Raw genomic sequence first — 17,708 nt, forward strand, 5'->3', positions numbered from 1 at the left:
AAGAGATCTATTACTTCAACATCAGTTAATGACAATGTATTATATATTTGAAAAGTGCTAAGGAAAAAGATGTTAAGTGTTTTCGCCACAATAAATGACAAATGCATAGGGTAATACATGTTCTGAATTAGCATATCTTAGGCATTCCACATGTGTACATTTTAAAACATGTTGCACACAGTGGAAATACATCATTTTTATGTGTTAAATTGAAAAGTTTGGAGCCATGTACGGTGGCAAATACCTATTGTCCCAACACTTAGAAGATAGAGGCAGGAGGATCAGGAATTCAAGGTCATCCTTAGCCATATAGCAAGTTTAATGCCAGCCTTGGCTACATAAGTCCCTGTTTCAAAAACAAACAAAATAGAGGCTAGAGATAGCTTTGTTGGTAAAGAATTCTTTTCTAATATGCATAATCCCCAGGGCTGCAGAAAGCTGACTGGTAGCACAGACCTGTCATCTCAGCACTTGGGAAAATCAGTTCAGTGTCATCCTTGGCTTCATAGCAAGTTTCAGGTCAGCCTGGCTACATGAAAGCCTATCTCAATCAATAAATACGTATATAAGTAATTCGGGATTTAGAACACTTGCCATGCATGTTCTGGAATCAATCCATGTACTGCAGAAGAGAAAAAAAATAACAAAATTATGCATTATAGCTCTTCCTATGTAATATTGACACTTCTTAGGAGTTGTACCCTAGAAGCCAGCTATAATGGAACATAACTGTAATGCTACCATTCTGGAAACTAAGGATTAGCAAGTTCTGAGCCAACCTGGGCAACTTAATAGGAACTTGTCTTTTTTGTTTGTTTGTTTGTTTGTGTCCTCTAGCACTTTGAAATGAAGTTTTCAGATTTTTTTTTTCCAGTTTTCTGAGACAGGGTTTCTCTGTGTAGCTTTGGAGTTTGTTGTCCTGGAGACCAGGCTGGCCTCAAACTAACAGTGATCCACCTGCCTCTGCCTCCTGAGTGCTAGGATTAAAGGCGAATACCACCACCGGGCAAAATTTTGTATTTTTTAATTTTTTTTAATTTTATGTGCATTGGTGTTTTGTTATGGGTGCCAGGTTCCCTGGAATTGGAATTAGACGGTTGTGAGCTACCATGTAGGTGCTTGGACTTGAACCCAGGTCTTCCCAAAAACCATGGCTCTTAACTGAGCCATCTCTCCAGCCCCCTCAAATTAATTTATTGCCATCATTAGGAAATGGTATAACTATTAGGAATGAGTGAATATTGGTTACATTTGTCATCTTGTTAATTAGTTCTTCTAAATTGTTTAAATCTCTCAGGACACTAAAGGAGAACCAGCCGTGGTCCTCTCCCAAAGGTTCAGAAGGCTACCTTGCAGCTACCTACCCATCTGTAGGCCAGACCAGTCCCCGAGCCAGGAAATCCATGAGCTTGGACATGGGACAGCCTTCTCAAGCCAACACAAAGAAATTACTTGGTTTGTTTATCTTAATTTTGTATAAATTTTTACATTATTGTTACTATGAGAAATGGTTAGCTACTTTTTCTCTTGGAATTATTTAAAACTATTTTAGATTGTCAGTATTTACTGTTTTGATATAACAAAATCTTTTGTGACTTTTTTATTTCATTTATTTGCTTTATGTGTATGAGTGTTTTGCCTACATTTGTATGGATGTGTACCACATGTGTGCCTGGCGCCCGTGGTTGCCAGAAGGGTATCATATTCCTTGTAAGTGAAGTTACAAACATTTGTGAGCTTTCTGTGAACTGAACCTGGGTTCTCTGGAAGATTGCCAAATGCTTTTAATTACTGAGCCATTTCTCCAGCCCTTGTGTGGCTTTTGAGTTGGATTTTGATGGATCAGTTCAGCTATATCTTTGAGAATGAGACTGGAACAGCTTTAAGTTTAGTTTGGTCTTTATTTCTGTGTTATTAATTTTCTAATTTTAAGTACTATGGCTTTTGATTTTTGCGGCAGCAGACAGTATAAGGAAAAATGATTAGATGCCTAGAAGAAAGGAAGCATTGTTGTACTAGGGTCTGTAATGGTAACTTTCCCTAAATTATTATTTTGAAAACAGAATGTATCACTGAGATCTGAAACCAGTCACTATATTTTCTTTGAAACAACAAAAAAGCAAGATATTTTTCAGTTAATAGGAGAATATTCCTTTTAGAAATTCATGTTTATTTGTGCACACACACTAGGTGGAGATTAGAGGATAGCCTTATTTTGTCAGTTCTCTCCTTCCACCTTTATGTACTGTGCATTGAACTCAGGTTATCAGGCCCTCAAGGCAAGTGCTTTTTACCCGGAGCCATCTTGCCATCCCGAGATGTGATTCCTGATAGTTAATATTGCTCAGTTCTATGAACATTCCTGTGAGAAATAGATGAGTTCTCTCTTGTCCAGTAACTGCTGAGTGAGTTCCTGAAAGAGAGCATTGATGGACCCACAGAGCAGATGTGAGTCAGTGCTTGCCTTTCACTGGCTGCCACTTTAATTGTCACTCAGATACATTGGAGTGTATGATTAGCAGCCATGACTGTGAATGTGGATTTCAGTTACCCATGCAGACATACTTAGTATCTTGAGATAGTATTGTGAAAATGTTTATGTTCATAAGGAAATTGGTAGGCAGACAACATAGTATAACACAAATAAGTTTCCAGTAAATGTTGAAAGGAAAAATAACAAATGCCAGTCATTGTTACAAAGGCCTGACACCTTCTGTTTGAGTTCCTTTCTGCTAATCCTTTGTCATCAGTAATGCCAGGAGTTTCCTGGTTACTTTGTATTTTGTAATTATGGATTTCCAAACCAAGGAAGTTGTAAGTGAAAATTTAACTCAGAGAACATGTGGTATTAAATACCTTCAGACTGTGTTCTAGGTAGAAAAGTTGGGGTCTCTATTCTTCAAAGAAGGGATTATCCTTTGTTGGCTATGACTTAAAATCACCTGATAACAACAATATGTGTCAGATGGCATTAAAGCAGTAATGTTAGATGAAGAAACTGAGGCTCTTAGGAAATTAGGAGATAATATTTGAGCCAGATCTTAAGATGTAATACATAGTAGCCAGGTAGACACGATAAGTAAGGGTGTGCATTCAAGAGAGGAAGTGTGGTGGTTGAAGACAGTGGGAGAGCAACTGGCAGTAGACCAGAGTGTTATAGGAAAATCACACGGGAAATGAGGCTGGAAAAGGGCAGCATGGCCATGAAAATTCTGCCATGGCTCGGCGTGGTGGCTCAGTTTTAACACCAGCACACATAGGCAGAGGTGCATCTCTGTGAGGCCAGCCTGGTCTATACAGTGAGTTCCAGAACAGCCTGGGCTCTGTAGAGAGATACTGTCTCAACACAACAACAAAGACTGCTGTGATGAGGGACTTATCATATCATATATATCCAACAGAGATTGTTTTGTTTGGTTTTGTTTGATTGTTTTCTGAGACAAGGTTTCTCTGTGGCTTTGGAGGCTGTCCTGGAACTAGCTCTTGTAGACCTGGCTGATCTCGAACTCACAGACACCCTGTGACACTGCCTGTGCCCCACCCACCCCCACCACAAGTGCTGGGATTAAAGGCATGCCACCACCGCCTGGCTCCAACAGAGACATTGAATTAAGGAAGGAACAAAATATAATTTTGATTTTTTTTAGGACATTTTCCTGATAACAGTGTGGCGAAAGGTCCTTTTCAAGGGGACCATTTATAAGATTGACTCAGCAACCTAACAGGGAAAAAACAGTACCAGCTATTCTAAGGCCAAACCTCTGGGAAATTGTCTATTGTGAGGTGTATTTTCAAAGGAGAATGGATAGAAAAGAGTTCATGCCTCACTGATGAATCAGGTGGGAAGAGAGGTGACTGTGAAAGATGTTACAGGTTTCTGGCTTCAAAAACTGCCAATCAGACATGATTGTGCTGCCTGTGATTCTCATGAGGTAGAAGCAGGAGGAGCACAAATAGAGGCCTGCCTAGGCCACATGCCATGTCTCTGACTAGCCCAGGCTACATATAGTGGACCCTGTTGATAAATAAAATAAAATTTTAATTAAATAGCACTTAACTGGCTGGGCTGGAGATATCATTTTCCACTACTGGATATATATTCAAAGGAAATCAAATCACTGTTGAGATAGCTGCATTCTGTGTGGATTTCTGGACTTCCAAAACAGCAAAGAAAACAAAGAAACCTCAGTGCCCATCTGCTAATGAATAGATAAAGCAAAATTTTACATTCATATCTATAAATAAAGCCATAAAACATGGAATACTGTGATTTGTGACAACATGGGTAGAATGAGAGATTACTGTGTTAGATAAGCCACACAAAAACAAGCACTATATGTCACTCAAATGTGCAAGATAAAATGTGGCTGTCGTGAGTGTTAAGGATAGAATGATGGTCACCAGAGGTGGGTGGGCTAGGGAGGAGAGGGAGGCCTGCTTTGCTGTTGCACATTGGGTAGCTGTAGAGAGCAGCAGCGTGACACTACATTTCAAAGCTGGAAGAAGATTTCTCATGTGTTCACCTTAAAGAACCAGTAAGAGCTTGGTGTGTTGGGGCACCCCTTTAATCCCAGCACTTGGGAGGCTGAGGCAGGTGGATCTCTATGAAGTTAAGGCCAGCCTGGTCTACATAGCATGTTCAAAGACAGCCAGAGCCACATAATAGAGAAACTGACTCAAAAAAACTAAACAGAAACAAACTGATAAATATTTGAAGAGTTAGATAATTGAGCTGTAGGACAAGAAGGAGGTCACCCAGGAACTAGCACAAGTAAAAGAGAAAGTAGGACAAAATCAATAGCGTGACCACCTAACTCCAAGCACTATAGAAAACACTAATGGGTTTCAGGAAAATCAGAGTTTTCCGCCTGGTCTGTACACCATCCTCAGCAGTGTGACCTCAGGATAACTACTTAACCACCCATGACTTTTTCTATTTGCATGAAAGGAAGAGGCTGGACTAGGTTCTTCTGGATTCTTTTGGCCTTGATATTTGTGATTATTTATTAGTCTTAGTAATGAGGTCAGAACATTTACTTGTCAAATAATCACTTGTCAGATTTTGCAATATTGGCTTCAATTCTGGCTTTTAAAATGAATTCATTTAAGGCATGCATTACAAACTTTTGCTTTTCCTGTGTGTGTGTTTTCTGAGCATTGAATTGAGGTCCTGTACTAGCTAGATAAGTACTCCACAACTGAGCTACATACTCAGCCCCACATTGTATTTTAGAACTGCTCCAAGAAAGAAGAGACTTTCTCTGAGTGTAAAGGGCAAAGACAGATAAATCCCACATAATGTGTTATAAATAATTCTACTTAAAATAAGAGAAAGACATTTAGATTCCCAGTATACATGATTGGGGGACTCAAGACCAAGTGTGAGACAGGACTCCTTGCTGCACTTACTTCTCTCCTTGTGTATCTGATCTCTAGTACTTTCGGGCTCACGTATCTTGAACAATTAAAGTCAAACTTTACCTGTTACAGAAATCATTCATCTGCAGGGACTATTTCTTGACACCCACTTAATCTCCTTACTTGAAGAGGCTGTTCTGGTTTTCCTGTACTTTCCACTATATTTGTTACCAGTACTTGCTCTTGTTGGTGGAGTCTGGCTTATCCTCGGAATAGTAAATATAATCTGTAGTTTTTTAGACTAGTAAAGGTTCCCCTTTCTTTCCTGGAGAGCTGTGGGCCAGACCCATGAAAAGGGAGTAGAGAGTGACCCCTAGAAACTGCTCCAGGGATGCTTCAGCTCGCTTTAGGCCCTGCAAGAAGCTTGAGTGATTAGAATATTACTGTTTGTAGACATTGTGCTTAATGAATTTTAATGTGCTATAACTTTTGTTTATAGGAACAAGAAAAAGTTTTGATCACTTGATATCAGACACAAAGGCTCCTAAAAGACAAGAAATGGAATCAGGGATCACAACACCCCCCAAAATGAGAAGAGTGGCAGAAACTGATTATGAAATGGGTGAGAAACAAAGCTGATAAGTCCTCCAGATGATTGCGAACAGTGAGGAGCACAGTGAAGGCACATTCACTGCCAGCAGTCCTTGTGTCTCTAGGGAACAATGTAGAACATTACTCTTCTTCCAAAGATAAGTTCTCCATAGCCCTTAAGTTGGCAGTAAAAGTAGTTGGCCGGTGGAATATGTTGAAGGGGCAGAGGCGGGAGGATCACAGATGTGAGATCTGAGCCAGGCAGTGGTGTGCACGTCTTTAATCCCAACACCCAGGAGGCAGAAGCAGGCGGATCTCCAGGTTTGAGGCCAACCTGGTCTATACAATGAGTTCCAGGACAGTCAGGGTTGCATAAAGAAACCCTGACTCAGTTTTAAAACAAAATAAACAAAAAAACCAAATGAGTCTGCCTGGGCTACACTTGGAGGAGAGGCAGGGGAATCTCCATGAATTTGAGGTCAGCCTCGTCTACATAGACAGTTCTGGGCCAGCCAGAGCTACATAGTGGGACCATGTCTCAAAAAAAAAAAAAAAAATTATATATATATATACACACACACACACACACACACACACACACACACAAGATCTATAATATAAAATTATGTATAAATGTATATAAACGATATATCACTGCAGATCACTAGTTATGTTAGTGCATAAGAACTCTGTATGATAGTTATATTGATAATTAAAATGTCTGTTTAAAGAACTGTTGAATTTAAAATTAAATTCATTAAGATGTGTTGAGTAAAGTGACCGTAGAGACTATTAATATAGCTGATAACATTAATCTATATCCTACTGCAGAAACCCAAAGGATTTCCTCACAGCAGCACCCACATTTGCGGAAAGTCTCCGTGTCTGAATCAAATGTTCTTTTGGATGAAGAAGTACTTACTGACCCAAAGATCCAAGCACTGCTTCTTACTGTTCTGGTAAGGAATCCCTGCCCTTGTTGTCTGTTTATTTACTTATTTATTTTCAAGACAGAGTCTCACTGTGTAACCCTGGCTGCTCTGAAACTCACTCTGTAGACTAGGTTGGCCTTGAACTCACAGAGATCCTATTGCCTCTGCCTCCTGAGCACTGGGATTAAAGGTGTGTACCAGCACCACTCCTGGCAGGACTTTCCCTTTTTGAGGGTTCCCCCCCCTCAAATTCTTATTCCAGTCCACTCTTAGCAGGCCTTTAAATACTACAAATACAAAAGGAAGATGTTTTCACTTCACTAAATAGAAAGATTCAGTCACAACATGTTTACTTCTTTTGCATCTTGGCAGGCTACACTGGTAAAATATACTACAGATGAATTTGATCAACGAATTCTTTATGAATACCTAGCAGAGGCCAGTGTTGTGTTTCCTAAAGTGTTTCCTGTTGTGTAAGTATCTCCTGTTGTTTGTACTAGCCTCTGTGTCTGTCTGTGTTTAGGTGCTCTGTAAAGGTGTCAGAAGTGTATTTTAGGGATGTCTGCTACCTACAGAGTGGAGAATGGAACAGGCACTTTTAACCATCGAGAGAGGTGGTTAGTGGTTTTAGGGTTTGGGACTACAGCTCTGTAGAACATATGCTTAGCATGCACAAGGGCCCAGGGTTGATCTCCAGCATCCAAAACAAAAGCCATAGTTGTGGGGATGAAGAGATCGCTCAGCAGTTAGGAACCTGTACTGGTGTTGCAGAGGACTTGCACCCTCTTCTGGCCTGAACACTGAACACACATTCACATACCAACACACAAACAAACACGCATATACATGATTGAAAAGAAAAACAAATCTTTTTAAAAATCCATATTTTAATGGTGGCTAAAGCCATGTGTTTTGGTTTGGGTTTTTTTGTTTGTTTGTTTTTGTTCCTAAGCTTACTGATTTACTTTAGTGGGTTATCTTAATGAGTATTGTACAGTTTTCTCAAGAGCAAACTGATAGATGGCTATATTTAAACCAGCCTGCTTAGTTTTCTTGGGGGGGGGGGTATTCAGATCCTTTCTTTTAAATATTTACTTATTTTAGTGCACACATGCATGTCTACTGTGGCACACATGTGGAGGTCAAAGGACAACTTTGGGAAGTCAGTACTCTGCTTCCAACATTTTGGTACTGGAGATCAAACTCAGGTCAACAGAATTGACAGCTGTCACCTTTATCCATTGAGCCATCTTCCTAGCCCTTAGTTTTCTTTTTTAATAGAATTGCTGTATTTATTCACAGCTGAGTGAAAACAGAATTGACCTCTTAACTAGGAAGTTGGTTTTACACTCAACACTTTAACTTCAAAGTATTTGCTTAGTTTGATTTCTGTTGCTGTGATAAAACACTGACCAAAACAGCTTGGGAAAGGGACTGGAGAGAGCTCAGCAGTCAAAAGCATGTCTGCTCTTCCAGAGGATGCTGGTTTCATTCCCAACACCCACATGATGCCTCAGATCTGTCCGTGACTCCAGTTCCAGGGAATTTGATACCCTTTTCTGGCCTCTGAACACCAGGGTGTCATGTGGTGCACAGACATACATGGAGGCAAAACTCTCATGTGCATAAAACAAATTTAAAAAAAAAAAAAAGAATAGAATAGAAACTTGATGAGGAAAGGTTTTATTTCATCTTAAGAGTTAGAATCCAGTGTTTGAGGGAAGCCAGGACATGAACTAAAGCAGAGACCGTAGAAAAATGCTGCCTATGGCTTGCTCAGTTACCTTTCTTACACATCCCAGGCCCACCTGCCCAAGGCTGGCACAATGCACAGTGGGCTGGGCCCTCTATATCAGTTAGCAGTGGAGAAAATGTTTCACAGATCATTCTGATGGAAACAGTTCTTCAGTTGAGAATCCTTCTTCCTGGATATATCAGCTGATAACTGTGACAGAAAGGTGTTGGCAAATTAAAAAAACTAAAAGGGCCGTTGTGTGGAATGCAGAACAATAGGGAGTTCAAGGTGAAGGATGGACCTAAGGCATAGGTCTGTCTGAAGTCTTTGTGCATGTCATCATTAAATATTGAGTTATATCCCTTTGTACAGTGCAGAGCTGTTGGGAGATCTTTGCTTGGTGGTGAGTTGCTCTGTCAATATACTCTGGGTATTATGTTGAGAATGAGTTGGAAGAAACAATAGATTCAGAAAGATTGTAATAAGGAGACTATTCCAAGAGGCCAGTGTCGGGGATATAAGGAGAGGTAGAATTAAAATCACATTTAGGAGGTAAGAATTACAGAAATTGGTTATGGATTAGGTGTGGACTAGAGCAGGTCCTAAGGAGTACTCTGCTAGATTAATGCTTTTCACGTTAAAGTGGGTGGCAGTGGTTTCGTTGCTGTGATGAAAATCTTGGGAGAATCCCATACCTATGAAAGGGGAAGTAGAATGAACTTGGTATTGGACATCTTGGAACAACTAAAGATACTATAATCACACTTTAGTTTATAAACCTGAATACATGATTGTAGCTTATTGAACATTCAGCATTTGTTGTTTTTAATCTCATTTTAAAGTTTCTGAATTTTATATATCTAGGTATTTTTTTGGATATATTTTTACTAATAGATTGCAGCTGATTTGGAAATGATTTCGTAAGGTTCCACATTCTACCCCTCCCAAACTAATTTTGTTTTCCTTAGCAAAATTCAGTGTGATTTGGCACTAGTTTATATTAAATTTGATTTTAACCCTCTAAGTACATAGAAACAGACAGCAGAGGATATAGAGGGTAGAGTGTGCAAACTAGCAAACAGAACCATACCTGTCTTGAAAAATATTCTTTGTATAGTTTGACATGGTTGTGTGATAACTACTAGTTGTTTGCTTTTATTGTGTTTCCCTGGAGACTTAAAATGAAAGGCAGTACACACACTCTCATACACTCATTCACTAGGTAATTTAGAAAAGCATTAGAAACTTAAAAGCACTTGTCTTCAGTTTTGCCACATTGTTCTAAGGAATATATATTATGCTTTCCAATAAATCTTTTTATTTAATGTTCCTCTGTTTACTTTTTTTTTAGGCACAATTTGTTGGACTCTAAGATCAATACCCTCTTGTCATTGTGCCAAGATCCAAATTTGTTAAATCCAATCCATGGAATTGTGCAGAGTGTGGTGTACCATGAGGAATCCCCTCCACAGTACCAAACATCTTACCTGCAAAGTAATTAAGTATACCAGGAGAGGATGGTTGATAAGCCTGCACTGTAGCACTGTGGCTTGCAGAAGCACTGACTGTAGCATTCTCTATAAAGGACAGGCTCCTTCATACTTCTGTCCCTTTGTGCCATTTTCTGACTCTTAGCTATGTGTCCCATAAAATAACTGCTTGACCACTTTATTCAAATACGAAGCCTATTTTAAAGACATTTTAGTTATCTTTTAAATGTCTTAAATATCTGCATAGATTTAGTCTGTCGGCTATACAGCTTACTTTCTGTTTATTTAAAGCTATTTTTCTGGTTGTAAGAGTAGCATTTGCTGTCTTACAGGTTTTGGTTTCAATGGCTTGTGGCGGTTTGCAGGACCCTTTTCAAAGGTAAGGAATTATATTCTCCTCTAACTTTGGATAAGCCAGAGTCTTTAACTATATTTGTGACCTTTTTGAGAACATGCACTATCCTCAAACCAAAGTACTATCTCAAAATAAACACATTGTTTTACAAAGATTTTTCCAAAGGAGGCAATACATTTAATATGTTGATATATTAGTTTTTATTTTAAAATACTGCATTTAGGCTTGACTTCTCAGAAGGTTGTGATAAACCGCTATAAAACTTGTCTGCCTGTAGACCAGTGGTTCTCAACCTGGGGTCATGACCCCTTTGGGTGATACATCACATATTTATATTATAATTCATAACAGCAAAACTACAGTTATCAAATAACAACAAACTTATTTTATGGTTGGGGGTCACCACAACATGAGGAATTGTAGTAAAGTGTCACAGCATTAGGAAAGTTGGGAACCACGGCTATACACCTCTACATGTGGCAATAACTCACACACCTGTCTTGTGACCAGCAAAGAGCATAATGCCTGTTAAAACTACCTCAGGGACACAGTTTTACATCCAACTATTATATTGAGTTTGTGCTTCGCTGTTCATTTTCTTTGGCATTATTCATTGGTGTACTGTATGAATTTGTGTTTAATTTTTTTGTAGGTGGTCTCTTTTAATATAATTGAAGTTCCTTGAAGGCAGGGCTTCCACCCCACTCCCAGCCACCCCACACACACACCCCCGCCACACACACACAGTGTCCTAGATACCAGGGTATTAAATCTATACCTTGTTCCAGTTTAAGAGTTAGATTTAGTTTATTTTATAATATCTGTTGATATGCACAGGTTGTCACTAAAAAGATGAGCCTGAAGTCACAGAAGTGTCTTACCGAAGTCTTTAACAGGTGCATGGTGTCACCCACTGAGCTGTTACCCTCCATTCCTCGCTGGGGGGATCTGAGTAGCAGCTAGCCTGATGGTGCCCTGCCCACTTTCTCTGCTTTGGGAATCTGGCTAGACATCATTGCTGAGGACTGCATTGTCTGTAGAGGCAAACTTTCTGCCTGGGCATGGCTTTCAGAAATTGCAGGTTCATCTGGAAGCTTTTAGGGGAAGCTAAATAAAGTTTCAAGCTGTAAGTTCAATAGTTGTCTCTAAATACTACTCCAGTCCCCCTTTTTAATGGTCTAGAATATAAACAAAGGAAGAAAGCAAAACAGTCAACTAAGCCCCAGATATCAGTTAACCTTTTTTGGCTTCAAAGGGAATTTTTTTTAAAAACGGAGCTAAAATAATGTCCTATTTTCCATTACAGCAAACACAAATCCCAGACTATGCTGAGCTTATTGTTAAGTTTCTTGATGCCTTGATTGACACGTACTTGCCTGGAATTGATGAAGAAGCCAGTGAGGAGTCCCTCCTGACACCCACATCTCCTTACCCTCCTGCATTGCAGAGCCAGCTTAGTATCACTGCCAACCTTAACCTCTCTAATTCCATGACCTCACTTGCAACTTCCCAGCATTCCCCAGGTCAGTAAATGTGATCTTTATGTGACTTTGAGCAATGATACTACGATACCAACATTAGGAACTCCCTTGCGGTCAGATTATAGCAGATTTTGCTCCTTTTCCTCATGAGGTTCACTTTATATCTCTTTACTATGTAACTGAATGTTGTTACGCTTCAGAGCTGTCTGCTTTCCAATAAGTTGTATAAAAGAGAGTGATATTTAGTGTCCACATAGGTTTGAACCAAAAGCACAAACATTACCTGTAAGTGAATAGAACTGTAGTTGTTTAGTCAGATATACTAACATTATCCTAAGTATTTCCATGTCTCTGATGTAGCATACTATAAAACACACACTTACAAAGTCTAGTAGTCACCTTGATTTAGGGCTGGTAGCAACAAGTCAGTCATCCATAGACCATACACTAGCTTGAAGATCCAGGATTAGGTAAACAACCGGACCAAAAAAACAAAACAAAAAATTCCTTACAAAAAAATTGCATCTTGGGGCTGTAGAGATAACTAGATTGGTAGAATGCTTTCCTTGAAAGCCTAAGGAACTGAGTTCAATCCCCCAGAACCCACATTTTTAAAATCCACTTGTTGTATGTGCTTGTAATCCCATCCCAGCACCCAGGAGGTAGAATACCTGGGCATGACTAGCCAGCTAGCCTAGCCTACTTGGTGATTTCCAAGGCAGTGAGACATTGTTTCACAGAACGGTAAGCTTGAGGAACAATACTACAACTGTAGTCTCTGAAGTGCGTGCATGCACACACACACACACCCCACACACACACACACACACACACAGAGAGAGAGAGAGAGAGAGAGAGAGAGAGAGAGAGAGAGAGAGAGAGAGAGAGAGAGAGAGAGAATCTTAAAATCTACCATTATAAAACCAGGCAGTAGTGGTGCATGCCATTAATCCCAGCACTCAGGAGACAGAGGCAGGTGGATCTCTGTGAGTTTTAGAAGAGCCTGGTCTACAGAGTGAGTTCCAGGAGAGGCACCAAAGCTACACAGAGAAAGAAACTCTGTCTCAAAAAACAAACAAACAAAAAACCACCATTATAATCCTTATTGTATGGTCACTATTGGATTGATCAAATGGGAAAAGTGAACCAGTGAATTTTTATTTTTATTTATTTATTTTTGACACAGGGTCTCACTTTATAGCCTCAGCTGGCCTAGAACTCTATGCAAACCAGGCTCACAGAGATCCGCCTGCTTTGCCTCTCTGTGCCAGGATTAAAGGTGTGTGCAATCATAGATAATGAAATTTAGAAGTTGATACACTGAGTAGTGATAGCTGAAAGCCCCTGAGGAACTGGAAGAAAAAAGATGGCAGCAATGGCACCTGTGCCACTCGAAGCACCGTTCCTGTCTGAAGGAATGACTTCACTTGCTCTGGTTGACCCTAGAGGTAGTGCTCACTATGGAACATTCACACTGCTCTGTGAGTTGTGAGGACACTGGGTAATGGTGAAAAGCTGATGTTTGGGTCATATGCTCTATTGAAAAGATTTTCTTCTAAGTTAGTTAAAATGTTTAAAAAGGATTCCTTACTTTAGTGACCTAAGTTAAGTTCCATTATCTGAAAAGATCATTCGTGATAATGACGTAGTATACATAGTTAATGTAAATGCCAGGTGTTGGCATGCATTTTCTTTATACAAATCAAACCATGACTACTAGTCTGTGATGTTCAAGATCTATAAATAGAATCTCTGTAGTTATCGACATGTTGCATGGACATTACCATTTACATGGTAGTTTTGAAGAGTCTAGAGAATCAGACAGTATTATACCCAACCTATATTATAAACTATTTTGTAAAACACTTACATTCAATTCTTATTTTTGTTTTGTTTGGTTTTTCAAGACACGATTTCTCTGTGTATCCCTGGCTGTCCTGGAACTCAACTCTGTAGATAAGGCTAGCCTAAGATCCACCTGCCTCTGTTGCCCCAAATGCTGGGATTAAAGGCGTGCACCACCGCCCAGATGTATTCAATTCTTAAACTAACTTTATGGGTTTACTTATCAATCAGGTGACCCTTTATATTAGTCTGCCAGCTTTTTTCCCCATATAACCAGTGTGTTTGCTCCATCACTTAAATTCTCTAGGACCACACCAGCATCATCGTCATTTGAGTGTATATTAGAGATACAGGTACTTGAGCCTCCCATGCTTCCTTTGTGAAACCCAAGCCTGGAGCCCAGTCAGCCTGATGAGAAAGGGTGATTCTCATGCACACTGGGCTTTAAGAAGCTGCTATAGTTTTCTATCTGTGCTCCCAACATGTGACATGAGTACCTTTCCCAGGCTGGCCTGAGACTCACTATATAAACTGGGCTGGCTTCAAACTCAGAGATGCATCTGCCTCTCCCTTCTGAGTACTAGGATTAAAGATGTTGAAATCTTTGTAATAATTTTATTCCAGGTCCTCTGCCTACATCCTCTTTAGATATCAGAGAGTAGGAATATTACAAAGGCCCAGATAAAGGTTGGGAGTAGAGCTCAGTGGTACAAGGTCCTAAGTTTAATCCTCATGGTAAAAAGAAAGGTATGGAATCCCAGGCAGGATTTGAATTTGAGTCCAACATGAACTACAAGAGTGAGACCCTATCTTTAAAATAAAAAAAAAAAAAAAAAAAAAAACTAGATTCTGCCAGCCCAGGACCTATCATTAAATATTTAAAATACAAAAAATAAAAAATAAAAATAAATTAAAAAATAAATAGACTATATGTACTTAATACTTCCTGAGAAGTAGTTGAATATACTCTATTACAGTGTCATCAATTTTTACATCATTCAGAAAACATTTGAATGCCCCCTTTCACCCTGGCATCTTGTGCAGCTCGCTAGCTGGCCTTAATCTAATGGCAGTCCTCTTGCTTCAGCCTCTGAAGTGCCACCACACCTAGCTGTGAACATTTATTTTTTTTTAAGTGTGTGTTAGGCAGTCTCTCTCATTTGGAGTTTTCTTTTACAATTTTTAAAAATATACATGAATATTTGACCTTATGTATGTATATGTATCATGTGTATGCATTTCCTGAGGAGACCAAAAGAGGGCATGGGAGCCTCTGGAACTGAGGTTACAGAGGGTTGAGAGCTGCCATGTGGGTCCTGGGAATTGAACCCAGGTCATCTGAAAGAGCAGCCAGTGCTCTTAACCTCTGAGCCATGTCTACAGGCCCTGCTTCCACACATTTAAAGATGAGAGATGCTCTGATTACAAGGACTTGAGAGTTTTTGCTTGTGGGTGTCAGTATTGAGGGTTGTTTTTTTATACTTTATTTATTTATTTATTTATTTATTTATTATGTGTGCAACATTCTGCTTCCATGTATATCTGCACACCAGAGATCTCATAACAGATGGTTGTGAGCCACCATGTGGTTGCTGGGAATTGAACTCAGGACCTCTGGAAGGGCAGCCAATGTTTTTAACCTCTGAGCCATCTCTCCAGCCCCCAGTATTGAGTTTTAAGTGAAAGTTATTTCTTTCCAATTTTATGGTGTTTAACAGATTTAAGGACACAGTTGTTTGTTTTGTTTTGTTTTCTTAAACACAAGATTAATACTGTACTGCTTTGTAGAAAATATCCAAAATTAGAGCCAGTAAAAAGGCTCAATGGAAGCCAGATGGCAGTGGTGGTACATGCCTTTAATCATAGCACTCAGGAGGCAGAGGCAGGAGGATCTCTGTGAGTTCAAGGCCAGTCTGGTATACAGTTCCAGGATTGCCAGAGCTACACAGAGAAACTCTGTCTCGAATAACAAACTAAAGAGGCTCAGTGGATAAAGGTGCTTGTGTGCAGTTCAGTTTCTATAATGTGAACCAACCCCAAGAGTTGTCTTCTGACAGCCACACTTAAACTGTGGGGCATGCAAGTCAACTCACACACGAACATCCTCAGTTACATAGTAAATTCCAGGCCAGTCTGGGCTAAATTATGAGACTGTGTCCAAAGAAAAAAAAGCTCCATGTGTTTGTCCTCCATATGATCACAGCAACAGAGTGTAACGGGATGGCACAGTATGTCGATGTGACTATTTTGATGCTTTATGATACTTCTCATGCTGTGCTAGGAACTTGTGCTTGAGAGATCAGTAACTTCCGCTTACTAACATTTTGTTCTTAGGAAATTCATGGTTAGCGTTCCATAAATAAAGCCAGCTCCTTGTGAACACTGGGATAGTAGTAAGTGTCCAGTGTTAAATGGCTTCTTCCTGCTTCTGACTCTCTGGACATCATTTCCTTCACCCTTCCCTCATCCCTTGCAGCTTCACTGTGTGTTCTAAACCAGCAGTTTGCAAGCAGCCAGTCCTCATCAAGGCCCTTGCTTCCCCATCTTTGTACAAAACATTGCTTCCTCTACACTCAAGTGGGGCCCTCGGCATGAGACTCCCCAGCCCCAGTCCTGGAAGCTCAGTGTGACTTAGGCACTGCAGGAACTTGGAAAGCTGTTACTTGATCAGGTCTCAGGGCTTACTGAACTATATGGCCACTGTGGCCTGTTTTAATTAAATTGCCACTTGGACCTGCTCCGGGATGCTGTCCTGCCCTTGGATTAACACAGTGGGTTCACAGAAACTCAAGAGATATCAACAGATATGCAGCCTGTGGACTTTGAGAGTTTGTTAGCTTAGAAAATAATCGTTTCTCCCCACAGCTACCCCCCAAATAATGCCAACCCCATCATAAGACTGAGTATACATTCTGTCACTCATGTTTTAAAGATGAATATCATTAAATAACTGGAAGGACTAGGGAAGAAATGTGGCACATTGTGACCTGATCTTAAAATGGCCTCCTCCTCCCATTGTAGTCTTTGTATTGCTATACAGACAGATGCTCAAATGAAAAAGAAATACCGGCATTAGGGAAAGCATTCTGAAAATTCCTGCAGTTCTGAGTTTATATATCCAGCTCAAAATACAAATATTTCTAAGTGTATACTTAGCATATCTCCATAAATATATTCACTGTAGCATAAGCATCAACCATAACTATCATACTTAGCTTTTCTTTAAGATGTTTCATGTTTCCTTACATTAGCTTTAGTAACTTTACAAATTCCAGCATTAAATTTGAGTCCTGTACATTTGTCCGAAAACTTTGTTTGCTAGTTACTTATCTCCTTCATTCCAGGTATTAGAAACACCTTTATTTTTTAAGCAACAGTAATGATTTTATCTGTGTAATTTGGAAAAATCCTTCACATGGATTTTCCCCAACTTTCCTCACAGTCCTATAAAATAAGCAATGTTGCCCTTAACCCTCAGAATGAGAGCAGAAGCCAAAGGGACAGCAGGTAGGTTAGAGTAAAGTACAAGCAGCCTCTTTTGGTTCCATTTTTGGCATCCAAAAAGTTCATTCGAATAGTTCATTCTTACTATAGAGCCATCGAGAGTTCTGATCTAATTAAGACTGGAGCTTTAGGGCTGAGACCGTAGCTTGGTGTGGAACACTGTGCAGCATATAGGAGGACCTAAGTTCGTTTTCAGTACAAGAAGAAAGACTTAAGACTTCTTTGGTGTGATTACCTGCTCATATAGAGAAAAGAGTTTTCTGGAAGTTTTTCTCTATTGTATTGTAGGAAACAGGGAGGCAGGCAGAAACTCAAGCAGGCCCTTGTGTAAGTGATAACATTTGGGTTGTCAATCGTCTCACCCTAGTGTAACTTTGGACAGATTGCTCAGTATATTATTTCCTTTAAGTGTTTTAG

The 17,708-nt window shown here is 39.7% G+C and overlaps 1 protein-coding gene across 6 annotated transcripts in view; it reads left to right on the top strand.

The window, feature by feature from the left end:
- Positions 1 to 17,708, top strand: part of LOC100770202 (neurofibromin) — a 235,751-nt gene that overhangs the window by 211,537 nt on the left and 6,506 nt on the right. For 5 of the 6 annotated variants that reach the window (XM_035447928.1, XM_035447929.1, XM_027426533.2 and 2 more), the window contains 7 exons: positions 1,298 to 1,455; positions 5,858 to 5,980; positions 6,781 to 6,908; positions 7,254 to 7,354; positions 9,968 to 10,110; positions 10,439 to 10,485; positions 11,768 to 11,984. In XM_035447928.1, coding sequence (XP_035303819.1) covers positions 1,298 to 1,455; positions 5,858 to 5,980; positions 6,781 to 6,908; positions 7,254 to 7,354; positions 9,968 to 10,110; positions 10,439 to 10,485; positions 11,768 to 11,984 — 917 coding nt within the window. The remainder of the gene's footprint in view (positions 1 to 1,297; positions 1,456 to 5,857; positions 5,981 to 6,780; positions 6,909 to 7,253; positions 7,355 to 9,967; positions 10,111 to 10,438; positions 10,486 to 11,767; positions 11,985 to 17,708) is intronic. The other variant, XM_027426535.2, reaches the window with a different exon arrangement.

This window comes from Cricetulus griseus, chromosome 7 (genome assembly GCF_003668045.3).
Source record: "Cricetulus griseus strain 17A/GY chromosome 7, alternate assembly CriGri-PICRH-1.0, whole genome shotgun sequence".
Classification (NCBI taxonomy): Eukaryota; Metazoa; Chordata; class Mammalia; order Rodentia; family Cricetidae; genus Cricetulus; species Cricetulus griseus.